At 55.5% G+C, this 26,827-nt stretch overlaps 2 protein-coding genes across 8 annotated transcripts in view; one reads left to right on the forward strand and one right to left on the reverse strand.

Annotated features, from left to right (window-relative positions):
- Ankrd13b (ankyrin repeat domain 13B) overlaps positions 1-5,386 on the reverse strand; it is a 24,304-nt gene extending 18,918 nt beyond the window's left edge. For all 4 annotated transcript variants that reach the window (XM_045158781.1, XM_045158782.1, XM_045158783.1 and 1 more), the window contains exon 1: positions 5,231-5,386. In XM_045158781.1, coding sequence (XP_045014716.1) covers positions 5,231-5,344 — 114 coding nt within the window. In that variant the 5' untranslated portion in view covers positions 5,345-5,386. The remainder of the gene's footprint in view (positions 1-5,230) is intronic.
- A 3,416-nt stretch (positions 5,387-8,802) lies between these two features.
- On the forward strand, positions 8,803-26,809 carry Git1 (GIT ArfGAP 1). 4 transcript variants are annotated; one of them, XM_045158736.1, is made up of 21 exons: positions 8,803-8,821; positions 15,929-16,062; positions 16,490-16,602; positions 16,706-16,811; positions 17,310-17,527; positions 17,612-17,706; positions 18,048-18,090; positions 21,590-21,616; positions 21,786-21,834; positions 22,197-22,269; positions 22,772-22,869; positions 23,278-23,389; positions 23,491-23,624; positions 23,763-23,915; positions 24,040-24,270; positions 24,358-24,411; positions 24,561-24,647; positions 24,736-24,809; positions 24,923-25,105; positions 25,219-25,282; positions 25,413-26,809. In XM_045158736.1, exons 1-21 carry the CDS (start codon positions 8,818-8,820, stop codon positions 25,623-25,625), a joined length of 2,265 nt encoding a protein of 754 aa, XP_045014671.1. In that variant the 5' UTR covers positions 8,803-8,817; the 3' UTR covers positions 25,626-26,809. The 4 variants fall into 4 exon arrangements, with proteins under 4 accessions (XP_045014671.1, XP_045014669.1, XP_045014670.1 ...); XM_045158734.1 differs by lacking the exon at positions 8,803-8,821 and adding an exon at positions 9,473-9,554; XM_045158737.1 differs by lacking the exon at positions 8,803-8,821 and adding an exon at positions 12,143-12,165.
- The last annotated feature ends 18 nt before the right edge of the window (positions 26,810-26,827 follow it).

Below are 26,827 nucleotides of genomic sequence, written 5' to 3' on the forward strand. Positions count from 1 at the left end.
AGAGAGAGGAAGACACAGAGAATGGGCATGCAAGGGCCTCCTGCCATTGCAAACGAACTCTACACGTATGCACCACCTTGTGCATCTGGCTTTATATGGGTACTATGGAACCCAACTTGGATCCTTAGGCTTTGCAGGCAATCACCTTAACCACTGAGCCATTTCTCCAGCCCTTTAGCATCCTTTTCTTTTCATTTACTTTCTTTTTTTTTTAATTTGGTTTTTTGAGGTAAGATTTCGCTCTAGTCCATGCTGACCTGGAATATACTATGTAGTCTCAGGGCGGCCTCAAATTCTCAGCAATCCTCCTACCTCTGTCTCCATAGTGCTGGGATGAAAGGTGTGTGCTACCACACCCAGATTTTCTTTTTTAAAATCGGGTTTCACTGTGGCCCAGACTGGCCTCAAGTTTGTGGCAATCCTCTTGCCTCAGCCTCTTGAGTGCTGGGTTTATAGGTGTGAATCATCATGGCAGACTTAAATCATGTTGTTGACCTTGTGTTGGCATGTCCTCAGTTTACACAGACTGAAAGCTAAAAATCCAAGTGAGGGGCTGGAGAGGTGGCTCAGTGGTTAAGGTGCTTGCCTGCAAAGCTTAAGGACCCAGGATCAAGTCACCAGTATCCACTTAAAGCCAGATGCATGAGGTGGTGCATCTGTATGGATTTTCTTTGCTAGAGTGGCTAGAGCCTTAGCACACCCAATTTTTCCTCTCTATTTGCCTCTATCTCTCTCTCATTCAAATAAATTATATATATATATACATATATTTTAATCCAAGTGATGGGCTAGAGAGATTGCCCAGTGGTTAAGGCGCTTGCCTACAAAGTCTAAGGAGCCAGGTTTGATTCTCCAATACCCAAATAAGCCAGATGCACAAGGTGGCGCATGTATCTGGAGTTCATTCGCAGTGGCTAGAGGCCCTGGTGTGACCATTTTTTTTCTCTCTCTCTCTTTTTCTCTGCCTCTTTCTCTCTCTCTTGCAAATAAATAAATAAATCTAAGTGAGCCTACCACTTTTCATACCCAATGTGGCTTGGAGCAGCTGTGAGGGTCCTGTACCATTCCTACACACTATCCCCCACAGTAAAGGAGTGCCATTTCCTGTCATGAGGTGGGCTGGACCCACCAGGTCCCTGGCCTAGGTGGGGCTCTAAGGCCTGGGGTGGGAACAGGAAGAGATACACAGACCCAGAGCTGGCTGGGGATAGCCTTCCCTCAAGGCTACAGATGAACTGTAGGGCCTTCCCCAGCCCTACCCCAGATGTTGCTGTTGCTAACAAGGCCCTGGGGAACTAGCAGGACACCCCACCCAGCCCCAGAGCCCCATATGCTGTACCTCCTCCTACCCAGGTTCCTCAGCTCCTGACTCTAGAGACTTGCACTGCCTGCCAGGTAGGTACCCTCCCAATCCCTACTCCTTGGGATTGCTAACAACAGGACTCTGGGGGCACCAGTGAGTCTGGGGGCCCATGTAGACTTCCCAGTGCACCCATCCAGGCCCCAAAGCAGCTTTCTCCAACTGCCCAGAGCAAGGTATGAAGTACAAATGTCATCTTACCTTGGGCCCAGGTGGGAAAATTCATTAATCTCCTCAGCAAAGATCTGCAGCTGTTTAATTGCTGGAATGAATTGGTTTCCATGAAACCCAACACACAACCCTCCACGCACAAGCGAGAGCAGATGTTCCTGGTCCCAGAAGGATCAGTGCAAGTCAAAGCTGGGGTCTTTAGGACTTAAGAGCTGGGGCTCCATGAAAAGAGGCTTCCCTGCCTCCACTGATCAGTGTACGTGTGTGCACAAGTCCCATAAGGAAATATGCCCCCACAGTCTCTGTTCCCTAGCTGCACCCTCACATACATGTCCAGCTGCCCTCTGTCTTTGCAGGAGTCCACTCACTTAACATGTGTGTTCAGTACCAGCATGCCAGCACTAAACATCCTTCCCACCCACGTGCACCAGCAGGGTATTTTTCAAACTCCTTTAATGTGAACAGCAACCTTTTGTCAAGCAAAGCCTTAAAAGCACAGCCAAATGCATTTAAAAAAAAAAAAAAAAAAAGAGCCTGACCACTGGAGAAAGGCTGGGAGTGGGCACAAGAGGCCCTGACCTCTCTGCCTATACTCCCTGCCCAGCCCTAGGGGAGATGACTGCAGTCTGATCTGGTCACTGCTCCTGAGCTCTGACATGGGCTAGGCACATCTGAGCTGTCCCAAGGAGAATGGCAGGGTGCTTCCCCTGGCTATAAGAGGGACTATGGCAACTGGGGGCAGCGCTGTCGGCTCTCCCTCCTCGTGGGGCTCTACCCCTCATCCTAGAACACACTGATTTTTGGTTTCTGGGGTCTGTGGCTCCCTCTGCTGAGCTTCCTAACTCATCCACGGTGGCGATGCCCACTGCGGGAGGAGGGAGCGTCACATATACTAACCAAGGTCCTGGACATAACCAGTACCTTTAGCAGGGTAACATCTGTCTGAGCACAAGACCTCTAGGCCAGAAGGATGAGTGGGGAAAGCAGGAAAAAGGACCATGGCAGAGGCAGCCCCCAAAAGAAGCAAGTATTCTCAGGGCCACAATCAGACTCTCTTCAGAATCCCTGCTGCCACAGGTACAGCCCAGGTTCCACAGCCGCCTCTGCACAAGTGCCTCCCACAGAGAGTTGGCCATGTAATCCCACTCCCTCACCCTAAGGGGACAGCCATGGCTAATGACTCCAGAACCAGGGCCATGCCAGGGAAGAGAGAACCACCATGCCCACTGCCTAAAATCACTGTCCCTCCTACCTTGGCAGGGCCACCCAATAATACCAATGGTACCTCTAGATAGTGACTAAGCCCTTTCCCTAGACCTCAGCACCTCCTCTCTGCCTACCACCTCCCAACTGCTGCACTATTCCGAAGGCTGCTCAGCAGCCCTCCTCCTGCCAGCCACAGGACTGCCAGACCTGCCCACGGGAGGCCTCTGCAGGGCTTTCTTGGAGTGAAGCAGAGGCAGCTATCCAAGCAGAGACCAGGGAAGCCCAGCTGCCAAGTGTTTGAGGAAAACCTGGCAGTTTTTTCTGTGGTGGCTGTTGCCAGGAACTCCAGAGGCCAGGGACCCCCTGCTGGGATGCTAAGGGTCTACAGGAGTGTTATCATGATGTCAGATCGCTCACCTCCACGTCTGTCCCCTGCAGAAACAGCTTGATACACCAGAGACAAGGTGATGCACACGCAGATGCAACTGTCACTATGGGTCAGCCCTGAAGTTAGGGTACAGCCCAGGGGCTCTCCCAACAAGGGTGGCTGGCATACCCCTGCCTGTTGTCCTGGGCAAAAAGGAGAGGACTGGCCTGGGCTCCTCTGTAGCTGAGTAAGTGTTAACTTCACTGGTGCCCTAAATTCCCTTGGCCTGGATCAAAGGCATGCAAATGGTGTCCATTTCAAGATGACATGAATCACCAGGGCCAGAATGAGGTGACCATAGTACCTGGCTTCGGTGGCAGCCTGATGAGGGCAACAGGAACATGCTCACCAGGCCGAGAACACCTCTACCCCCATCAGCTGGTGCGCCCCAGCCCAGTCTCCCCAGCAAGATGGCTGGTGGCTTGAGGACCTTCAACAGGGAGTCCTGGGTGAAAGCGTCATCTCTTCCAGAGCATTCCCTCTCTCTCTAGTCTGCAGGAAGAGGACCACCCACACCCCTTGGGCAAGGGCATGGGGTGGAGACATTCTGGAGATTTGGCACCTAGACTTCTAACAAAGGCTGGAAGTTCTTCAAGGGAGGAAAGTGAAGAAGTACGCTGCACTGCACGCTGTCATCCCCCACCTGTACCTGTACCCCTAGAACTAGATTTCCTTCTCGGCAGGCACTGATATAATCTGTGTTCATCTTTGTTTCCAGGGCAGACTGACCTCCTCTCTTTATGAATCCTTTAAATCAACTAGGCGAGTTCTTTTGTAAGCAGAGGTAGAAAGGATGTAGACATCCAGGCCAGCCCAGAGACTTGCAGACCCAAATTACTCACTATTAATGAATAGTGGAATGATATGTAGAGCTGGATGATGTGCTGGGCCCAGTCATCTCAGACTGATGTTCTTCCTTGGGAAATGGACAGCTCCTCCAACTGAACTTCCATGACTCAGGAAGTGGATCACAAACCCACAATCTCAGACCCTGTCCAAATCTGGAGGTCTCCACCAACATAAGGCAACCAGAGTCCAGCCCAGCCCCTAGAGAGTGGGCTGTCTATGCCATGACAGCCTGCCTGTGGCCTGGGTGGCAAGTGCAGAATTGAGGGCTATTTGTGGCCTACACTTGTCTTTGTCCTGAAGAATGGCCAGGAGACACCACCCATTCCCCAGTCTCTGCTTGCTTGCTTGCTTGCTTACTTACTTTTTTCTTGAAACAGGATCTCTGTGGCCTGGAACTCTCTATGCAGGTCTCAAACTTTCAGCAAGCCTGAATGCTGAGAGTACGGGCAGGCACCACCATGCCCAGCTCCCAGTCTTTGATGTCACTGCCCAGCCCAAAGCTTTCTGATCCTCGGGTCTCCCTGGCCAGCACAACCTCAAATCTTTCCCGTTGCTCCCCTAGCTCCCTCAGTGCTGAAAAGCCAAACCCCAGCACCAGAAGGCAGGAGAGCGCCTTTCAGCACCTGGACAAGGCCCTTGGTGCTGGCCAGTTGGGTCTTTCTCCACGCCTCTTCTTGACTCAGGGCTGGGGGGATTCTGAGACGTGTAGGGAGAGGTTCTGTCCACTTTGAGCAGAACAGAGAAGTGAGAAGACACTGGGTGGGGCTGGGATGCCCGAGGGAGCCACACAACCTGCTCCCCGCTCCGGACCCGTGGCTCCTCCTCCCCACATAGGCCTCTCGCACCTCCACACGTTCCCGTGGGGGTGTCGGTGTCGGTGTCGCGGCTAAGTGGGGCGGACTCTCCCAGCCCACGGTGCACGGCCCGTGCCCACGGCCCCTCCCTGCAGCCTGCACTGCCCCGACGGGGGAGGGGCACGATGTTTCCCCCCCCCTTCCCCGATCGCGGAGGGCTCGGGGACACGTGTGGGCCGCTCGCCGCGCCGGGAGCGGAGCCAGTGGTGGGGGAGGGCGCGCTCCCGTCACCCTCTCCCCAGTCAACAAGCACAAAAGCCGCGGCCGCAAACAAAGACGCGCTGCTAACTCGCGGGGTTGGCGGGACGGCCGGTGCCGCGCCCCCTCCCCGGGTGCCCGCCGCGCCCCGACGGCGCTCCCTACCTGGCCGGCGCGGACCTCTTTCTCCAGCTCGCGGTGGCGGTTGTGCCACACCAGGTAGTGCAGCGGGTACTTGCCCTCGGGCCCCTTCCTGCTGGAGGCGTTGGCGGGGATCATCGCCCGCTCTTCATGCCGGGGCCGGGGCGCCCGGCCCGCGACGAGGGACGGCGCCGGGGCCGGAGCCGGAGCCGGAGCCCGGGGCCGCGGGGCGGGCGGCCGGCGCGGTCTGCTCGCGAGGCTGCGGCTCGGGCATGTGCGAGCGGCGGCGGCGGCGGCGGCGGCGGCGGCGGCGGCGGCGGCGGGCGGTGCGGGCGGTGCGGGCGGGGGCGGGGACGGCGCGCCCGGCGTCCTCGCGAGGCGGCGGGCGGCGCGGAGAGGCCCCCACCCGCCCGCCGAGGGAGGGAGGGAGGGAGGGAGGGAGCGGACACTCGGAGTCGCGCCTCGCCTCCCACACCCCCGCGCACAAAGGCGCCGCTCGGCGGCACAGCCAGCGGCCGACTCCCGCAGCGGGCGCGGGGGCGCACGGGGCGCGGGCCCCGAGGACGCGGCCGCCGCCGCCGCCGCAGGGACGCGCGCCCGCCGCCTCCGGCTGCCCGCAGCCGCATAGCCCGGCCCTAAGCCCGAGTGGCCCGCGAGGGATGCGGGGATGTAGGGGACCGGAGGGGGGGCGGTGGGGGGGGAGGATGGCGAGAGAGAATAAGAACGAGGAGGGGACCCGGGTGCCCCCGGCAGAGCGTGTTACACTCGGCCCCGTGGCATCATGGGGCTTGTAGTTCGCCTTATGGAACCCAGGATTTCGGGTGACCGGAGAGGGGTCTCGCACTGTCCACTGATTCCCTGGCAGGGTAGACAGGGAGTCAGACCTGGACGAAACAGAGACCGACGGCCTGATGCCCGATGAGCTGGGGTTGCGGCTCCACCTGCTGGCATTTTGCCTTTTGCAGGGGAAAGGGGCGGGGTGATTGCAGGCTTTCTAGACTGAACGGTTGGGGGCGAGGAAAGGTGTGGCCAAAAGTGAACTGGGATCCCAGGACCGCCCTCCCCCCCCCCCAGAAGGGTTCCAGATACCCAGAAGAGAGTGACTTTTGAGTGTCCCGTAAGTAAGATACAGGGTCACTGAAGAAACTAGGGGTCTGGCACTTGAAATATTTCTCGAGAGTTTGCTCTCATAAAATTAAACTCCATGCCCACACATGACATTGGAAAGAGAATGAATGTCCAGTGGGGCGAAGAGGCTAAGTCTTACCCCATTTACTGCTCAACAAGGACCAGGGTGAGGTTGGACAGAGAAAGCGGAAGGTGTGGGCCCCTGAGGAAAGGAAGTGACTGATTCCAGACTGCCTTCTTCTGCATGACCAGGTCAGACAGGTCCTTCCATGGGATCTCTCAGACAGTGTGACAGATGTAAGAGCTGAAAGGACCTAGACGCTTGGACCAGTCCTTGGAGACCGTATGGTTAAAGCCTCAGTTCGAATACCTCCTTACCAACTAACTGCCTGACCTTAAGCAAATTGCTTACATTTTCTTAGTTTTTCAGCCCAATCACCTCTTAAACGAGACTGGATATTTACTACACATCCTGAAGGTAAGCTAAGGATAGCAACTGCCGGGGAACAGCACCTCCCTTACTAACCAGGAGGACTGAGACAGGTGGTACGACCAAACCCATGGCCTTCTCGAATTTACCTTTAAAAAAAAAAAAAGGCAAGAATACGGAATTCCACACCAACCTGACTTAGAACAACAATCCAAGATGTGTGTTTATGTGGGAAGTGCCAGTGAAAGCTTGCAAACTCCCCGCGCTTCTCTCGTGTTTCTTTGTGTGGTCTTCTGCCTCCTCCACACCCTGCGGTGCCAGCAGGGAAGGGATGAGGGAGGAGCGGGCGGCCTCGCCCGGTACTCCAGCCTGGCGGCTTGGCAGCCACCTCCACCACCAGGGGTCAGCAGAGTGTCGTGACTGCAGCAGGAGTTGAGGTGGGGGGGGTAAGAGCAAAGGAGGGGCGTCTAGAGCGACCGGGAGAACGCTTGTACATTTCCTCATTAAATTGTTTTTATAGACTGCCGTGTGATTCCATCTTAACTGCCCTGTTTCCTGGGGGTGGTGACATATCCTCAGGGAAATCCAGAAACCGTTCAAGCTTCAAGCCCAGAAGCTTGGCTGTTGATGAGGCTGGGGGTTCCAGAACAAAGTTTGGACACAGTGTCCGTGCCAGGGCCACTCCCAAGTAGTCCCGGAGCCAACCAGGAGATGGGGGGGGGGGGGTAACGGGGAGAGGCGTGAATCATCCTTTCTCAGCACAACACTGGAGCCCAAGGAGGCTGAGGGAGTTTAGCTTTGATTGGGGGCGGGGGAACAGTTCTCTGAGCAACTGGGTTCTTTCTTTTGCAAGGCAGCCATAGACACTAAGCCAAGTCGCTTCCCTTTTGGTCTGAGCGCCCTGGCTGCCACGTGCTCAAGACGCGCCCACACTGCGAAGAAACAAAGACAGCCAAGCTGCGGCAAGCCTCGACATTTAATAAATGAAATTCCATAGCCGAGGGGTCGATTGGGGGTGAAGGGGAGGCCACCGCTTGTGGGCTGGGTGTCCGGTTTGAGCTTTCAGGGCTCTCGGTCCCCTCCCCTCCCTGGGACCACCACCCCTTTGCAGGTGGTGGCTCCCATTACAAACCACAAGTTATCTTTGCAGGAGCGCCAACAGCTGAGCTGAGTGGCTGGTTGTGGGGCGAGGCGAGGCCTGCAAGATTTTTTCTTTTAAGGTGCGATTATAAATATATCCCGTGGATCGCAATTTCAAACAAACTTGTCAATCTGGGCTGCAGCGAAAGGCGATGGAAGCAGCTCTGCATGTATTTCGGGTGGTGTGACTCATGAGCATTACTTGTCTACCCTAGGGAAAAAGCCTGCCCACCCACCAGTCACTGCTGCTCTGGCACCGCTGGGATTAAATCCGAACCCACTCAGGTACCCCTTCTTAAGGACTCCCCCAATCCCGGACCTACTGCTGAATAGGAACCATAGGAATCCCAGACACCTGGGAAACCCCGTAACTGTCACCACTCACCTGGCCCCGGGGCTTGGACATTTCTATCCTCGCCACAGGCAAAATACCCCGACAGGCTTTTTGCTGCTGCAGGGATCGGGGCTGGATGGACATGGGGCTCACGTGTGTAAAGGGAACAAGCTCAGGGTGGGGTGCATCCCCACCTGCACTTCAGCTCCCTGCCTCCCTTTCATGTGCCTCTCACAGAAATGGCCCTTCTAAGTTATATGCACACTAGCCACACACCCCTTTGGTGGGCCAGAAACGTAGATGTATACAAAACAGAAGTTGATAGTACTGCACACAAGGCACAGGGAACACTCTTCACGAGGTCTTAAGTACCCGCAAGGTTCTCCCCCCTCTGGTGTGAAGCAAGGATGGAGGGTGTATTAGTCTGCAGGTAGGGGGACCTCACTGTGTGACCTCTCCTGGTCCGTCCATATTGTTGGCAGTGTGTCTACTCAGCAAGGGTGTGACCACAAACCCACCTGGACGAGGACGTGGACACGTGGAGGACCAGGATACACACTTTATCCCAAGCGAAGATAAATGGGTAACCAAGGCCCAGCCTCTTTGAGGGGGAGGAACCCTGAGCCTGGAGCTGCTTCCTCTTTTCCCGGACCTCCCTCCCACCCCCCAACCTCCAACTATGTCCTTGGGCCGGACGTTCCGCGGACCACCCTCCTCCCAGGCCCCCGCTGAAAGTGAAGCGAACAGTACTATGAGGGTGACTCACACCGCCTTCGAGCCTAGGGAGCTCGAGAACCGAGGCCATACCCTCGGACGTCGCGGGAGACGGCCGCGGCTCCTTTAAGAGCCCCCGCCCCCGCCCGCCCGCCCGCGCTCGCTCGCTCGCTCGCTCGCTAGCGGCTTCCTTCCTCCGGGAGGCGCGGCCAGCGGCACGGCGCGGCGCGGGGCGGGGGCGCGGGCTGCCCCTCCCTCTGTGGGCAGGGCCTGCGCCGCTTCCTGCAGGAGCGGCCTGAGCCGCGCAGGGGGCGGGGAGAGCGGCCAGCGGCGGCGGGGCGGCGCGGGGCGCGCGGGGCGGAGGGCGCCCGAGCGCGAGCGGGCACGGCGGGGGTCCGGGCCAGCCCTCGGGGGGCGGACGGTTGGCCGGGCGCGCGGAGCCTAGCCGGGGCCTTGCCGGAGCCGGTCCGGGCCGCACGGCCGCCGCCCGGGCCCGCCGCCCGCGCCCCCCACGCTGGCCCAGAGGGCTGCGGCCGCGTCGCCGCTGAGGATGTCCCGGAAGGGGCCGCGAGCGGAGGTGTGTGCGGACTGCAGCGCCCCGGGTAAGCGCGCCGCGCCGGGCCGGGGCCGGGGCCGGGGGCGGGACCGCGCACTAGGCCGCCGCCGGGCGGGCGCCGGGGCCTGGCGGGAGCGCCGTGCGGGGCCGCGGGGCGGGGCAGGGGGCTGCGGCCTCCAGTCCCGGCCCCGAGCGGAGCCGCGTCCTTGGCGGGAGGGTCGGCCTGGGGCCCCTGTACGGCTGAGGCGGTGGACGGGAGAGGGAGGACATTGCTGGAGCTGCCTCCCCACCTCCATCTCGGTGTCCAGACGGAAGCGCCAGCCTGGAGCGGCTGGAGGGCCGTGGCGGAGGCCGGCAGGCTTTGGGAGTGGGCACAAGTGTGGTTTTGTGTTATCTTAGTGCCACCTCCGCGTCTTGCACCTGCTGCTCGCGTGGTCAGCCTGCCCACCGGGGCGGCAGAGGGCAAGGGGCCTGGATATACAGTTTGCTCGGAGCACCTGAAGGGGTGGATGCTACTCGGACGCCCTGCCCCCCTCCCCAATAGCTAGGCTGGGGCTTCCTGTAGGGCCTGGTGCTTAGCTCCAGTCCAAGCATGGGCATCTTCCCCGGAAGCATCCCCAGACCTGCTGGTAACTGGGAACAGCTGGACTCAGCTTTTCCTGTTCCGGGTAGGCCTGATGTGAAGGTGGGCTTGGTTTTGCCACGCCTAGACTCCGTGTGGCCAGAATGAGGGAAAGTGGTGCCTAACTCCCCCTTGTCCACTTGGCTTTCCAAGCCTTGCTGGGCTTAAGTTTCCCCTCTCCTTCCCAGCAGTTATTACTGAGCTAGTGTGAAAGCCCCTGGACTGCTGAGGAAGTGGAGATCAGTGACCCACCAGACTAGTCCCTTATGTGAGAGGACGCAGCAAATGATGGGGCTGAGCAGCTGGCCTGGGGGAAGGAGCTGTGGTCTTTGTCCATCCTTTCTTTAGAGAAGAAGCTGTCTCCTTCGGCTGGCTCAGGGTCTTGTAAACTCCTAGGGGACTTTTGGACATAGTGAGAGTGAGGAGTGCTGGTTTGCTGATCTATAAATTGCAGTCAATCACTCCTTTGAGATCTTCAGACCCAACAGGCACGATAGCTTGATAGTTCTCATGGTATATAGGCTGGAGAATTTGGGAGCTGGTACCTGGCAGGGGTAAGGCGCAAGATACCTTGTAGGTGGCTGTGATCCTGCGATTTCTTCAGGGCATATCATAGTTTGCAGGCGCCATCTGAGGATGGCTGTCCTTTCCCCTAATTAGCTGGAAACTATACTCCCTTTCCCAGCCATAGGCTAGTCTGAATGGAAGGGTTGTGTCTGGCCTAGGTTGTTCTGCACCTCTGGGGCACGCAATCATGGAGACCTGGGTTCTAGTATTGCCTCACTCTGTGACCCAAGGAATGTCTTTCCTCATTCTGGGACTCGGTTTCCTCAACTGTGAGGCAAAGAAGTTGAAATAGAAATGGATTTTGAGGGCCCTCCAGTCTCCCAATCTGTACTTCTTCTGGGACAGAGGCCTGTAGGGCAGCATCAGCAAGGCCATTGCCCTTTGTGCATTGCCTGTAGCCTCTGGAGGCCCAGTGGACACAAGGAGGCATGGAGCCTGTCAGGTAGATGTGTTGGGCAGCCCAGTTCCGAGCCCCAGGCCCCATCTGTCAGGGGCATGCCTAGCTCTAGTACCTCTTTTTCTTCTCTCTGATCCAGAATACAGGTCAGGCAGTGGGCAGAATGTTGAGGGAGTCTTACTCATCATCCCACCCCAGCACCTGCGTGGTGTCTGGCACAAGGCAGGCACTCCCCTAGTAAAAGTGTGCTGATGCTTGTCAGGACCACCCCCCACCCTGCCCCCGTGGTCCTGGCACTCAGTGGAGTTCTCAGTCTGGGCCTGTAGCATCCTGGGCAAGAGCACATGAGTGTGTACTGTAGTGTGGACCCAGTGTCAAGCCCCCTGATGCATGCCTACGTCCCAGTCATCATGGTAGGAACTCGACTGTCTTGGCTCTAGGAGCGGTGTCATGGTCTGTCTGTAGTTGGTTAACTTGGGAGAGAGGAGTGCTGGAGGTGAGAGGTGAGATGCAGCCTGAGTCCAGACAGCCTCATGCATCATGGACAAGTGTAGGTATGTGGCAAAGCAGCTAGACATGCCATGGATGCCTTGACCCCTTGTGCCACTTTATTAGGTGCCATCTGTGTGCCTTGGGAGTCCCAGAAGGGAAGCAAGGTTCAGGGTACTCTGGAGAATGTTGATTGTTAATTCCCTTGTGCTTTTAATCAATTCATTTATTTGCAAGCAGAAAGAGACAGAGGGGTGGAGAGATGGCTCATCACTTAAGGTGCTTGCCTACAAAGCCTCAAGGCCCCAGGTTCAAATCCCCAGTACCCACAAGATGATGCATGCACCTGGAGTTTGTTTTCAGTAGCAGGAGGCCCTGGTGCCCCCATTTTCTCTGTCTGTCTTCGATTTCTCTCTGCTTGCTTGCAAGTAAATAGATAAAATACTTTTTTTTTTTTTTTTACAAAAAGGTGTGCTGAGCTGGGCATGGTGGCACACGCCTTTAATCCCAGCATTCAGGAGGCAGAGGTAGGAGGATCCCTGTGAGTTCAAGGCCACCTTGAGAATACAGAGTGAATTCCAGGTCAGCCTGGGCTAGAGCAAAACCCTACCTGGGGGGTGGGGAGGGCTGGAGACTTGGCTTAGCAATTAAGGTACTTCCCTGCAAAGTCGAAGGACCCAGGTTCAATTCCCCAGGACCCACATAAGCCAGATGCACTATGTATGGAGTTAATTTGCAATGGCTGCCCATATTCTCTTTCTTATCTGCTTCTTTTTCTGTCTTTCTAATAAATAAATACAAATGCAAAAAGGTTAAAAGCAGGTGTGGTGGCGCACACCCTTAATCCCAGCACTGGGAGGCAGAGGTAATAGGATCGCTGTGAGTTTAGTTCGAGGCCACCCTGAGACTCCATAGTGAATTCTAGGTCAGCCTATGCTAGAGCGAGAACTTATTTTGAGGGGAAAAAAATGGTTAAAAAGAGGAAATGAGCCCGGCATGGTAGCACACGCCTTTTATCCCAGCACTGGGGAGGCAGAGGTAAGAGGATTGCTGTGAGTTCAAGGCTACCCTGAGACAACAGAGTGAATTCCAGGTCAGCCTGACCTAGAGTGAGACCCTGCCTCAAACAAATAAACAAAAGAGAGAGAGCGAGAAAATGGGTGCTGCAAATGATTTTCAGATGCATGTGTCACTGTGCATCTGGCTTTCCATGGTTACTGGGGAATTGAACCCGAGTTTTATGCTTTGAAGGTAAGTGCCTAAACCAATGAGCCATCTCTCCTGCTGCCCACATGGCCTCCATCCTAAGCTCCCTGGCCTGGCTCTCAAGTGCTTACTTCTTACCCTATGGTCCCGACATCAGCCTTTAAGCTTTGGCAGCCCCAATATAGGTATAAAGACCTCTCTTATGGGTGACAAGGGCTGGTCACTAGATGAAAACATATTGCAGGGTAACCTACAGGTTCATTCATCTTCTCGTAAGAGTAGAGCAAATGGTGGGCTTTCCTTTTATTGAAGTATAACTTAAGTCTGCCTGCCCCTTAGTGTTTGTCCCTTAGTGTTTGTCCTGTAGGTTTTCATTTATGCATGAATCTCTGTAACTGCCCCTCCACTCAGAATGTAGAACATTTCCATCATGCTGGGCCTTCCATTTGCCCACTCCCAGACCATGCCCCCAAAGGGAACTTCCATACTGGCCTCTGGCCTCATGGATTCTTCTTAGCTACTTTCAACAAAGTCAGCCTTTCCTTCTTGTCTACGGGGATCTGGCCCTTATCTCAGGAAGGGCAGGTCTGAGGTTGCCCTTTCTGTGAGACCTAATGGCCTTAGACCCCACTGGTGGCTTTTAGTGGTGGTGTGAAATCACCTTAGTAGAGGCTTTCCTGGGGTTGGCATTAGTCATGTTATCCTAAGGCCTTTACTGCTGCCTGCCCACACATTCAGACCTGTACCCTGCTGGAGGAGCCAGGACACCACCACTGCCCCGCCCCGTGCATTCCCTGTCCTCCTGCCCCAAGTTTGCTGCAGAGCTTCTTAGGGGCTGTTGGGCTTTCAGGAACCCATCCTGGCCTTTCTGCTAAGAACTGGCCTAGGTGGAGTTTTGAGCTCCTGCTTGGTAGGCCAAGGGCATTTGAGCATAGGGTGTAGTTAGAATAGGGCACACCTCCCATCTGTGTCATCTAGAACTGAGCAGGTCCCATCGTGACCCAGACCAGAACCATGTCCACTGTTCACCCTTCATGTTTCAGGTAACAGCACAGGGAAAGGAGGATCCATCTCAGGCTGGAAGAAAATGCCAAGCAAAGCCTTAAACCTTGATTTGGGGCCACTGGCCTTGAATATCTATCTGGCTTCTCTAGGCCTGAATTCTCCATAGGGCAACAGACCTGGGGTGGAGGCCTCAGAGCTGCCCATTTCTGATCCTGGCCTGGGCGGCGCCCGGCTTACAGGAAACCCCACCGCTTCAACAAGAGGAATTTGGGCTGCATCATTTCCCGCTTCCTGCCAGGGCTACAGGAGGTGACTTGCAGGCAGACCCCCTGACCCAGTGGTCTTTGGGAGTGGGGGGAGCGACTTTTCCATGCCTGGGAGAAGGGCTTGTTGTTTAGGTAAAGCCAGCACAGAAATGCCCAGGGTTACCCTTACTGGCATATGTAGCTAGTCCCTTCCTTTTGAGTCCTTGAAATCCGCCCCCTGGGGAGATGATATGTGGTGGACCTCGTTCATGTCATTACCTTGTTTCCTGAAATCCCTAAAGAAGCCTCGATCCAAAGACTGATCTCTTTTACTTCCTGTTTCCATGTTGTAGTGGGGAACACCCCATGTGACCAGACTCAAGCCCCTGACTCAGAGTCTGCCCATGATGCTGGGAACTTTTAATGGGAGACCTTGGGTAGAAGGGCCTGAGACTCACCTTCTAGTTGGGAGAGGTTGCCATTATCCCAAACCTGTCCTCCCCTCAGGGTCCCACTGCTGGGTACCCTGAGCCCTACAAGGGAAAGCAGAGATCTAACCTCCCCCGCCCTCCACCCACCCCAGGACAGGGCTTCCTGAGCCTGAGTGGGGGCCTGGGCAGAGCAGAGTGTCCTGGGAGAGAGACTCCCTGCCCCCACTCTGGACCGCACACAATGGCGGCTTTCTCCCTTGTGACCTTTCCTTTCCCCACACTGAGTTGTATACAGCCACCTCCTCCCACTCAGAGGAGCCTGGGGTGGTGGCTTCTCCCCAGCGCTTGAGGAGGACACAGGAGCTTCTACTCAGTCTTAGCCCCATTCCCCTTTCCCTTGTTCACTTCTGCACAAGCAATGAGGAGTAGCTCCTCATTGGACTGGAAGGATGGCTTAGCGGTTAAGGCACATGCCTGCAAAGCCAAAGGACTCAGGTTCGATTCCCCAGGACCCACATAAGCCAGATTCACAAGGGGGCGCATGCGTCTGGAGTTCATTTTCAGTGACTGGAGGCTCAGGTGCACCATTCTATTTGTGTGTGTGTGTGTGTGTCTCAAATAAATTAATTAATTAAAATATTTTTTTTAAAAATGAGGAGCTCCTGGGGCTCGTACCCATCTGGGACTTAATGGGCAGAGGGCAGCAGCAAGTATAGAACTGATCTGAACCCTGGCATCAGTCGCCTGGGTCCATATCAACAATTCTGTCATCTGCTGTGTGACCTTGAACAAGCCTGACCTCTCTGAAGCCTCTGAATCCTCATGTGTACAGCAGGATAGAAGCTGTAAGGGGAATCATAGATAAAGCACTCTGCTATAACCAGTGGGCACTCGTTTAAGGTTAGCTCCTTTGCTCTGCCTATTTTCCTTAAGAGGGGCTTCAGCCCAGAGTGATGGTGGCAGGAGGGTGGGTCAGCCAGTATGTGGGCAGGGCAAGAGCCCATGAAGAGCTGTTATCTGTCAGGCAGGGTCTGACAAAATACTGGGTACAGGAGAGATGCTGCACTGAGCCAGAACAGGATGGCGCCCAGAGCTATGTGGCACATGGCATCAAGGCCATAGCCCATAGAAGACTCTTGCCTCCCTGTAGAATGGTTAGGAGCAGCCTTACTCCCTGGGGAAAGTCTGTGAACTGGTAGCCATGGCTGCAGGACAGGAAGCTGGGTCCACCCCAGGGACCCTGGGCACCCTGCATTCCCAGTGGGGTCAGGATGTGCAAGAAAGGGCTTGATGGGGGGTATCCTTCATGAGCAAACAGACTGTACAGTCATCTTCATTCTAGGCTCTTGGGCAGTGAGAGGATGTACATGAAGCACTAAGCAGTACTGGTCCAGAGAATGTGCATAGGAGGTAGTAACTTTCCTCTGACTGCAGCTGACCCCCCTGTCCCCTACCCAGACCCTGGCTGGGCATCTATCAGCAGGGGTGTGCTGGTGTGTGACGAGTGCTGCAGCGTGCACCGGAGCTTGGGACGTCACATCTCCATTGTCAAGCACCTTCGCCACAGCGCCTGGCCTCCCACACTGCTGCAGGTAGGGAGCTGGGGCCTAAGCTGTGTCCCACAGTGTGCTGTAATTAGGCATCCCAACACACACCTGCCCCGAAGTCTTCAGCTTCCAGGGACAGTACCCACCTGGGGCAGAGCCTGACCCTGAGACATTCCACTAGCCCCTCCCTCCACACAGAATGGAAACTCAAAGCCTACCACTGCCACTTAATAGCTGGGACAGTAGCATTGCACAAGTTGCTTAGCCTCTCTGAATTTTGGCAAATGTATCAATGTGAGCTAGCCTGGAGTGCTAAGCAGAATCCATGTCTCTGGAGAGCCTGACTGGATGGATGGAGGACAGCAGTGCCAGTCACACAGTAGGGATCCTCAGTGCTGTTTCTAGCTATGGCAGGCACTCGCCAGTGCCTGGCACACAGTGGGCACTCTCACTTGGCATCTCTTCCCCACAGATGGTGCACACACTCGCCAGCAACGGGGCCAACTCCATCTGGGAGCACTCCCTGCTGGACCCTGCACAAGTGCAAAGTGGCCGGCGTAAAGCCAACCCCCAAGACAAAGTGCAGTGAGTGGGGCTGTAGCGCTGTGTTCTCTAGGACTGACCTGGGAGGTAGCTGGGTGATGAGCCTCCTGCTCTGTTCCCACTGCCGCCTCTGTGCCCCATGCAGTCCCATCAAGTCCGAGTTCATCAGGGCCAAGTACCAGATGCTGGCGTTTGTGCACAAGCTTCCCTGCCGGGATGATGATGGGGTCACTGCCAAGGACCTCAGCAAGGTGAGAGGTGTCTCACAACAGATGGGTGGGGGCCTCCCCTCTTCCCGCAGCCATGACTTCCATCCTGTGGCTTCGCCTTCATCGCCATCGAGGTCTAAGTCGCAGAGGTAGCCTAGAGCAGGGGAAAGCCGTGGGATAGGCATAGTGGGACTGGAAAGATTGTTCTGTCGGGCTGTGGGTGGCCTAGACACCTCAACTCCAAAGTGGGCACGCAACACTAGAATCCTCCAGCTGGCAGTTGAGAAAGCTGCTTAGCTATTGAGAACCCCCATTTCTCCCACCTGTGAAATGGAGAAGTAATAGCAGCAGGGCACATAACTAATGGTAGATGGTGACTGGCAGCAGCTACTGTTAATTGGCATTAACTGCTAGTGGGAAGCCCTCTGTCCTGCCTGATATGGCCCAGTTTTATCAGGGCCTTAGAGCTTGTAGGAGTCCCAGGAGCAGCTTTGGGTTTTGCCTTATGCATACACGTTTATTGCACTCTGCTCCTTGCAGCAATTGCACTCAAGTGTGCGGACAGGCAACTTGGAGACATGTCTACGCCTGCTGTCCCTGGGTGCCCAGGCCAACTTCTTCCACCCAGAGAAGGGCACCACCCCTCTGCATGTGGCTGCCAAGGCAGGACAGACACTGCAGGCTGAATTGCTGGTGGTATATGGGGCTGACCCCGGCTCTCCTGATGTCAATGGCCGCACACCCATCGACTATGCCAGGTGAGGCTCAGCCTAAGAGTCGACGCTTCAGTGGGTAGGACTGGGCTGCTGCTGCAGGATTAAGCTGTGTCCCCCTCCCCACAGGCAGGCGGGGCACCATGAACTGGCAGAAAGGCTAGTCGAGTGCCAGTACGAGCTCACAGACCGATTGGCCTTCTACCTCTGTGGACGCAAGCCGGGTAGGCAAAGCATGGGGTAGTCCTGGCAGGGCCAGGCAGGTGGGACCCAGACACACCCCAGCAGCAGGTGCCATAGTGATAAAGCCAGCTGGGGAACTGTGTTGCTAGGCAACTGGCTCCTATGAAATTGCTGCAGGCTCTCAGTTGCTGCAAGCATGTTGGGGCGAAGAAGTGGGGGGTGGGCCTGACATCTAGCCAGCTTCCAACACTCTTGGGGTGCCCTGCCCTCCTCCCTTTCCTGACACTTCTGGGTGCCAAGTCCTGCCCCGTGGTAGTGAGGTGGGCTTCCAGCTGCAGAAGCCACCTGGCACCAATGACTTGGCATTTTTATTTTTGTTCAGATCACAAGAATGGGCATTACATCATCCCACAGATGGCTGACAGGTAAGGGCCCCTTCCCAGGAGCTATTGAATGCCAGGAGGCCCAGCCCCAGAGCCCTTCCCCTCCCCAGGCCTCAGAGGCACAGATATAGCCCAGTCCTCTCCTAGTGCAGGCCATAAGACAGGTCAGAAATGTCAGTTCAGCACACGCCATCCCACTTGAACCCCTGATATGGAGTATGTGAAGGACTTGGGCACAAGGAAAGGCCTAGCTGGGAGGTTGGACCATTGCATCCTGACCTGCTATACAGTCTTTAGATAAAGGCTTCCCTCTACAGGGAGAAGGTGGGTTCCTGGGAGCCAATGAGTGTTCTCGTCAGGCCTCTATTATGCCTCCAAAGTGGGCCAGAATCCCAGGTGGGATATGATTGGGGTTTTTCTGCCTCTGATTTATGATGCCTCAAGGCAGTGGGGTACAGCCTTAGCCAGCCATTCATCAGTTCACAGGACGGTTGCTGGCGCCACCTGGTGGCCCTCAGAGGGCTACAATTTCATGCCAAGGCAATCCCTCCTGGCACAGATCAAAGGAGTTTACTCCTTCCCCAGCAGCCTGTGGAACAGGTGGAAGAATCATATCCCTAAACCCAGACCTCTTCTGTTCTAAAACCCTGAGAATCCACCATGGCTCTGATTCTGCTGTTGTTTGTATAGTGTGTTTATGTGAGTATCATAGCAAACACACCCACGTGGGGACATAGTCAGTGGTTGGCATCTCAGCACCTTCTCAGAGTAAGCTGCTGCCTCAGGGACACCATGCTGTCCCTTGAGGAACTCTAGCTAGACAGGCAGCCTACCCACGTTCACTGGGCCACTGAGGGCTTGCAGCAGGAAAGGCACAGAGGGGGCTTCTATGGCCAGAGCATGGTGTGTGACATGAGGAACAAGGGTGAAGAGAATATGTGAGAGAACAATGAGACTGACCCTCAGCAAGAGTTGTGACCATCCTGTGAGAGGAGGTCTAAGCACAGGTGTGATGATGCGCATAGAGACAGCTCTGCCACTTGTTGTTGGCTGTATACTCGAGGCACACTACTTAACCTCTCTGAGCCTTAGTCATCTCACCTATAGAAGGGGGTGCCAGTACTTAACTTTTTAGGAAATTCTTTTTTGTTTTGTTTTGTTTTTCGAAGTGGGTTCTACTCTAGCTCAGGCAGACCTGTAATTCACTAAGCAGTCTCAGAGTGGGGAATTAAACCAGGGTCCTTAGGCTTTACAGGCAAGTGCCAAGTGCCTTAACCACTGAGCCATCTCTCCAGCCCCAGGAAATTCTTGTGTTTTGTTTTTAAAAAACTTTATTGACAGCTTTCACAAACAATAAACCATGATAACTTTCTCTCGTTCCCCACTTCCCTCTTCACAAATTGACTTTCTGTCATATCCCCACCCTCTCGCCATTAGTCTCTGTTTTATCTTGATATCATCTTTTCCTCCTATTATGAGGGTATTTTTGTTTTGTTTTGGTTTTCAAGGTAAGTAGTCTCTCTCTAGCCCAAGGCTGACCTGGAATTCACTATGTAGTCTCAAACTCAAGGCAGTCCTCCTACCTCTGCCTCCCTCAGTGCTGGGATTGAAGCATGAGCTATCACACCCAGCCCTTGGAGATTCTTTGGTTTTTCAAGGCAGGGTTTTACTCTAACCCAGGCTGACCCGGAACTCACTACTCCAGGCTGCCCCCAAACTCATGTCAATCTTCCTACCTCTACCTCTCAAGTGCTGGGATAAAAGGTGTACGCAACGATACCCAGCCATTTTTTAGGAAACTTTGAGAGTGTTAACTAAGATAATACATGCAAAGAAAGTATTGGGTTTTTTTTTGGGGGGGGTCGGGTTCCAAGGTAGGTCTTGCTCTAGCCCAGTCTGACCTGCAATTAGCAGTCTCCATACAAATTTGGCTTTTTGTTTGTTTGCTTATTTTTTGAGGTAGGGTCTTACTGTAGCCTGGGCTGAGCTGGAATTCACTATGTAGTCTCAGGGAGGCCTTGAATTCACAGCAGTCCTTCTACCTCTGCTTCCCCAAGTACTGGAGTGTGTACCACCACGCCCACCTGTTTTTTGTTTTTGTTTTGCTTTTGGTTTTTAAGGTGGGGTCTTGCTCTAGCCCAGACTGACCTGGAATTCACTATGTAGTTTCAGACTGGCCTCAAACTCACAGCAATCCTTGTACCTCTGCCTCCCAAGTGCTTGGATTAAAGGCATGCCACTCCTGGCTGCTAGTATATTTTTATATATTTAATTTACTTATTTATTTATTTGAGAGAGACACAGGAAGGCAAAAAATGGACATACCAGGACCTCTAGCACAGTGCATATGTGCTCTATATGTATGCACCACATTGTGCATCTGTACATGGGTACTGGGGAAATTGAGCTTGGGTCCTTTGACTTTGCTGGCAAGCACTTTAACCGCTGAGCCATCTCTCCATCTTGATACTAGTGTAAAGAGAGCTTTTACATGGAAGTATGATTTGAACTGTGCTGAATTTGCCTGATGCTATTAAGATGTTTTAAGGGAATGCAGGCAGAGGTATCAAAATTTCACTCTGGGACTGGAGAGATGGCTTAGCGGTTAAGTGCTTGCCTGTGAAGCCTAAGGACCCCGGTTCGAGGCTCGGTTCCCCAGGTCCCACGTTAGCCAGATGCACAAGGGGACGCACGCGTCTGGAGTTCGTTTGCAGAGGCCGGAAGCCCTGGCACGCCCATTCTCTCTCTCTCCCTCTATCTGTCTTTCTCTCTGTGTCTGTCGCTCTCAAATAAATAAATAAATTTTTGGGCTGGAGAGATGGCTTAGCGGTTAAGCGCTCGCCTGTGAAGCCTAAGGACCCCGGTTCGAGGCTCAGTTCCCCAGGTCCCACGTTAGCCAAATGCACAAGGGGGCGCACGCATCTGGAGTTCGTTTGCAGAGGCTGGAAGCCTTGGCACGCCCATTCTCTCTCTCCCTCTACCTGTCTTTCTCTCTGTGTCTGTCGCTCTCAAATAAATAAATTAATTAATTAATTAATTTAAAAAATTTTAAAAAAAAATTCACTCTGGTAAATTGAGTGTGGTGGTTCATGCCTTTAATCCCAGCACTTGGGAGGCAGAGGTAGGAGGATCACCATGAGTTTGAGGCCATCCTGAAACTACATAATGAATTCCAGGGCAGCCTGGGCTAGAGTGAGACCCTACCTTGAAAAACAACAACAACAAAAATTTATTCTGGCCACTGGGTGGTAAAAGGATCTTAGGGGCAAGACTAGAAGCAGGAAGATGGCCTAAGAGTTACAAGAGGAAATGATGGCAGAGTTTGGAAGCTTGGCTAGGACTCTGGGGAGACCTCCAGTGACTCCCTTGTGACTGGCAATGGACAGATGGGTCTGAGAGAAAGCAAGCCGAAGAGCGGGGTGAAGAGACCCTTCCCTTTGCACACTCTGGAAGGGGTGGAGGGATGGCATGTCGTGTGCCTCCTGCTCCGGGGTAATTGCTACTCTGTGCTGTTCTTTCCTCTGCTGCCTTCCTGGACTAGATCTCGGCACAAGTGCATGTCTCAGAGGTATACTGTGCCTGCCAGCCACACGCTGTGGGGCTTGGGCAGGGCGGGAGGCTTGGTATGTGGTCTTGGGGGTCTCATCTTCCTGGGCTCCCTGCATGATCAGGAGGCTACCCTCAGTAGGCTGGCCATCTCTTATGCTTGGCCCCTCCCCTTCTTCCTCTGTCCGCAGCCTGGATCTGTCTGAGTTGGCCAAAGCTGCCAAGAAGAAGCTGCAAGCGGTGAGTCTGCCTAGACAGGCTGGGGATCCTTAAGAGTTGCCCCGACCTGCGCTGCTGCCCTCCTGTCCTTTGCCTGCCTCCTTGCCACTTCCCCGTGCCCTTGTCTTGGACTCTGCTTCTGCCCTCCAAAGTGTTAGGTCTCCAGGGCCTCATCTCCTCTGACCTCTGAGGGAACGAACTGGTCTGTACTCTTCCTTTTAGCTTGACACACAGAGCCCTACCCATTTCCCAGTTCTCAGGCTGTTAGGCTGGACAGCACAGGGCATGAGCCACCTTCATGTCACACATCCTGTGAGCTGGTCTTATGAATGGGCACTGGGCTGGTTGAGCTAACTGGCCCTGGGGCCCATCTTTGCCTCCAGCTCAGCAACCGACTTTTTGAGGAACTTGCCATGGATGTGTACGATGAGGTGGATCGGAGAGAAAATGACGCTGGTGAGTGGGGAGGGGCCTGCTTGGAAGGGCTGGGACCTGGTCCTTTAGGGACTAAGAAGGGGTAATTGGGATTGGGGGCTGTAGGTGAAGCCCTTGGGCAATGCCAAACTGCAGGCAGCCAGCTGCCTCCCCCTCACCCAGCACTGGGGCTCAGCTCCACTCTGGTGCCTCCCCCACCCAGCACTGGGGCTCAGCTCCACTCTGGCTGCCTCCTACTTTGGCTGTGTCCCCAGTCTTGCTCCACCCCCCTGCATCACTCCTTCCTGGCCACAGCCATATCCAGCCTAACTCTGGGTCTGGCCTGCTGGGACGGGCCTTGTTTCCTGCCGGGTGGGCCTCACTGTGGTTTGCCTGGCTTTGTGTGCAGGGGAGGCCAACCCCTCTGTCAGACGCTAGCCCAGTGGGCATAGGGAGGAGCTGGGGGGCTGTGCTCGGGCTTCAGCACCTCCGACTTAGGGGACCTGGCCACTGTGGATCATCTGCTCCTCTCCCTCCCCCACAGTGTGGCTGGCTACCCAAAACCACAGCACCCTGGTGACAGAGCGCAGCGCTGTACCCTTCCTGCCAGTTAACCCCGAATACTCAGCCACACGGAATCAGGTGAGGGCTGGGAAAGAAGCCTGGGTGGTCTCCTCCTCCTCTGGGAGCCCTGTCTTCGTCAACCGTAGGGGAGCTGGAGCCCATGCCAGCTTTCCACCCTTCCTGTAGGCCTCCTTTCAGGGCCTGGCTGGCTGTGGGATTTAGGAGCAGGGAAGAAGCTATTTGAGAACTGGAGGTATTCCAGTCTCCCCTACCTTCAGGGATCCCCAGATTCCTTGAGTCAGTCTGTCTGTCTGCTGGCTTGGGGCCACCATTCTGCCAACCGGCCAGGCGTGTTGGGCTGGACTTCTTTGGCCATGTGTAGCTCAGGTTGCAGGGCACTGCCTTGCTGCTTTGTCTCCACCTGACGGGCCAGCCACGAGTGGCCCCCTTGTCCCTTGTACTAGCCTGGGTCTTTCTGCTTTGCAGGGACGACAGAAGTTGGCCCGTTTTAATGCCCGAGAGTTTGCCACGTTGATCATCGACATTCTCAGTGAGGCCAAGCGGAGGCAGCAGGGCAAGAGTCTGAGCAGCCCCACAGGTGGGAAGGCGCGTGCCCTGAGCACCCTCCCAGGCCTTGGTGCCATAACAAATGGCTTGTGTGGTTAAACAAGCCCTGAGTGGCAGATCTTGTGTCTTCAGACAACCTCGAGCTGTCTGCACGGAGCCAAAGTGACCTTGATGATCAGCACGACTACGACAGTGTGGCGTCTGACGAAGACACAGACCAGGAACCCTTGATCAGTGCCGGCACCACTCGGAACAACCGTGCCAGGGTCTGAATACTGTCCCCCACATACTTGTGTGTTCCCCTTCTGGCCTGTGGAGGCCAGCTGTGTCTTTAATGCTGGGGTCTGGGATTAAGTGGACTGGTGAGTCCTGCCTCTCGAGCTGACTAGCTTCTGTCTCTGCAGAGCATGGACTCCTCAGATTTGTCTGATGGGGCCGTAGCGCTTCAGGAGTACTTGGAGCTGAAGAAGGCCCTGGCTACCTCTGAGGCCAAAGTGCAGCAGCTCATGAAGGTCAACAGTAGCTTAAGTGATGAGCTCCGGAGGCTGCAGAGGGAGGTGAGGGCTGCAACCTTACGGGGGTGATTAGAAGGTGACCTGGGCTCTGGGAGCTGGGATCACCCTTTCTTAATGGTGGCAGTGTCCACCTGGACTGAGTTGGATATCACTGTGTTGCTCACAGATCCACAAACTGCAGGCAGAGAACCTGCAGCTCCGGCAGCCACCAGGACCAGTACCCACACCCCCGCTCCCCAGTGAACGGGCAGAACACACAGCCATGGGGCCCGGTGGAAGTACACACCGAAGGGACCGCCAGGCCTTCTCCATGTATGAGCCAGGCTCTGTCCTGAAGCCCTTCGCAGGCGCACCCGGGGATGAGCTCAGCACTCGGCTCCAGCCTTTCCACAGCACTGTGAGCTGTCTGTGGGTCTTGGGTGGGGAAATGGGTATGGGGCTGCTACAGGGCCTGTCATGATGCCTGCTGTGCTGTCTCCCCCAGGAGCTGGAGGACGATGCCATCTATTCAGTGCATGTCCCAGCTGGCCTTTACCGGGTAAGCAGGACCTGGAGAAGGAGGGTTCACGGCACAGTTGGTCCTCAGCCTGTGTGTGTGTGTGTGTATAAGCCTCTGCTGGGTGCTGAAACAAACACTGGTGACCGAGTGCAAGTGGAGACTGACTCTGGCCTTTCTTTGACTTTCAGATCCGGAAGGGGGTGTCTGCCTCTTCTGTGCCCTTCACTCCCTCCTCACCACTGCTGTCTTGTTCCCAGGAAGGAAGCCGCCACACGGTAACTACCACCCCACACCCCTGGTACATAGCGTGTAGTCTGTGTGGGTTCAGGAACGTCACCTATTGCCCTTCCTCACATCCTCTAGAGCAAGCTTTCCCGCCATGGCAGTGGCACAGACAGTGATTATGAGAACACGCAGAGTGGAGACCCACTGCTTGGGTGAGGCACCTAACAACACCTTGAGGGGAGGAGGTGGTGAGATCATGAGGCCAAAGCATCTGTAGGCGCAGCCGTGGCTGAAATGCTTCTCTCTCCTCTCCACCTCGGCCTAGGCTGGAAGGAAAGCGATTCCTAGAACTAGGCAAGGAGGATGAGCTCCACCCTGAGCTAGAAAGCCTGGATGGAGACCTGGACCCCGGGCTGCCCAGCACTGAGGACGTCATCCTGAAGACAGAGCAGGTCACCAAGAATATTCAGGAGCTGTTGCGGGCAGCCCAGGAATTCAAACATGACAGGTAGGGTGGGCACAGACCCATTGTCTTCTGGGTGCTCTGGGGTCTCTATGTTGGAATCCTGTCTGTGGGATTCTTCCTTGAGAAGCCCCTTATCTCTTCCCCTTGCCCAACAGCTTTGTGCCCTGTTCCGAGAAAATCCATTTGGCTGTGACTGAGATGGCCTCTCTCTTCCCAAAGGTACAGGGCCTATAGAGGTGCAAGTGGGAAGGCCTTGGGTGGGGCAGCTGAAGGGAATCTGCTATCTGGGCCACAATCAGGTATCTGGCTTAAAGTCCAGGGCCCAGCCTCCCTTTGCTCCTCCCTGCAGAGGCCAGCCCTGGAGCCCGTGCGCAGCTCACTGCGGCTGCTCAACGCCAGCGCCTACCGGCTGCAGAGTGAGTGCCGGAAGACAGTGCCCCCAGAACCTGGTGCCCCTGTGGACTTCCAGCTGCTGACTCAGCAGGTGATCCAGTGCGCCTATGACATTGCCAAGGCGGCTAAACAGCTGGTCACCATCACCACCCGAGAGAAGAAGCAGTGACCACTCCCCACCCACACCCACACCCTGGGACCTCATTGACCATGGGAGCTGGGCCACTCCAAACACTAATCCACCCCAACAGAGCCACTGGCACAAGTGCCCTTAGTGCTGCCATTCTCCCCTGGCAGCCAGGCACCCTGGTGCCCACTCCTTTGAGCCCCAAGGATGGGGAGGTGGGGTGGCAGGAGCTTCTGTCCCTCACATTCCATGCCCCTTCCCCTGTACATAGCATTCTCTCCCTTCTGGCCTGCAGAGGCCTCGAGTCATCCCTCCCAGCCCCTTGCCCTGCCATCCAGGGCACCCTCAGCAAAGAGTGGGATGGGGACACTCCAAGTGGGGCATCTCTGCCTACCTGCACCCCATCCCCATGAGCCAGTTTAGCCCTAAGGGGGCTGAGCAGGGGCATCACCCTCCTTTGTACATTATCTCTGTGGATGTTCCTGCCCTGTAGCCACCAGCCCCTTGCTGCTCTCCTTTCATGCCAAACAGCCCTTGCCTAGGGCACAGCCCTCAACTTGTGTGCCAGGGTCCCCAGCAGCAAACACTGGAAAATCTTTTACTCTCTCCTCCCCCACCCCTTAATTTTAACTTTGTGGTAACTGAGTGTCCCTGCGTGCCTGCGAATGAGTGTGCGGGCGGCAGTGCCGTTCCGAAGGCCTGGCCCACTTGGAGCGTTGAGGGGTAAGGGGACCAGAGTGGTGGGACCAGCATTGGCAAGTCCAGCATCTCTCCCCTTAGGGGAGAGGGACTGCCAGGGTCACCAGCTGTGGACCTGCCACTACCCCCACTCCTACCCCTATACTATAAACTTAAGAGGAAAACCACTTCCCTTCATCTCCTCCCTCCCTTGTGGGAAGTGTGCTGGCTAGGCAGAAGACCAAGCACCTGAGCCTGGGGCTGGCTCCCCAGGGTCCCCAACTCAGCTGGCGACCATGGAGCTGAGAGCCCCTTCCCCTAACCTCTGCGAGGCCAGCACCATCACTACCTGCACCCGTGGTGATCACCCTCTGGAGGCCTGGGGATCTGGCTGCCATTGGGAAGGCTGGTGAGGCAGTAGCAGTAACACCCACCAGCTATCTCCCCAGCCACCTGGCCCCCAGGGGGCCAGGTTCTACCTGTGTGATGGTGGGTGGCTGTCAAGACATGTCATGTACATTTGTATCAAAAATAAATAAGTGACCATGTGCCTCTTTTGGTGCTTA

Source organism: Jaculus jaculus, chromosome 9 (assembly GCF_020740685.1).
Source record: "Jaculus jaculus isolate mJacJac1 chromosome 9, mJacJac1.mat.Y.cur, whole genome shotgun sequence".
In the NCBI taxonomy this organism is placed as follows: Eukaryota; Metazoa; Chordata; class Mammalia; order Rodentia; family Dipodidae; genus Jaculus; species Jaculus jaculus.

Bases quoted from the DNA above. Each gene is read 5' to 3' on its own strand.
- Git1 (XM_045158734.1), top strand. From the start codon at position 9,503: ATGTCCCGGAAGGGGCCGCGAGCGGAGGTGTGTGCGGACTGCAGCGCC. The intron at 16,812-17,309 runs GTGAGAGGTGTC...TGCTCCTTGCAG, and splicing joins CTGCCAAGGACCTCAGCAAG to CAATTGCACTCAAGTGTGCG. The intron at 25,283-25,412 runs GTACAGGGCCTA...TCCTCCCTGCAG, and splicing joins TGGCCTCTCTCTTCCCAAAG to AGGCCAGCCCTGGAGCCCGT.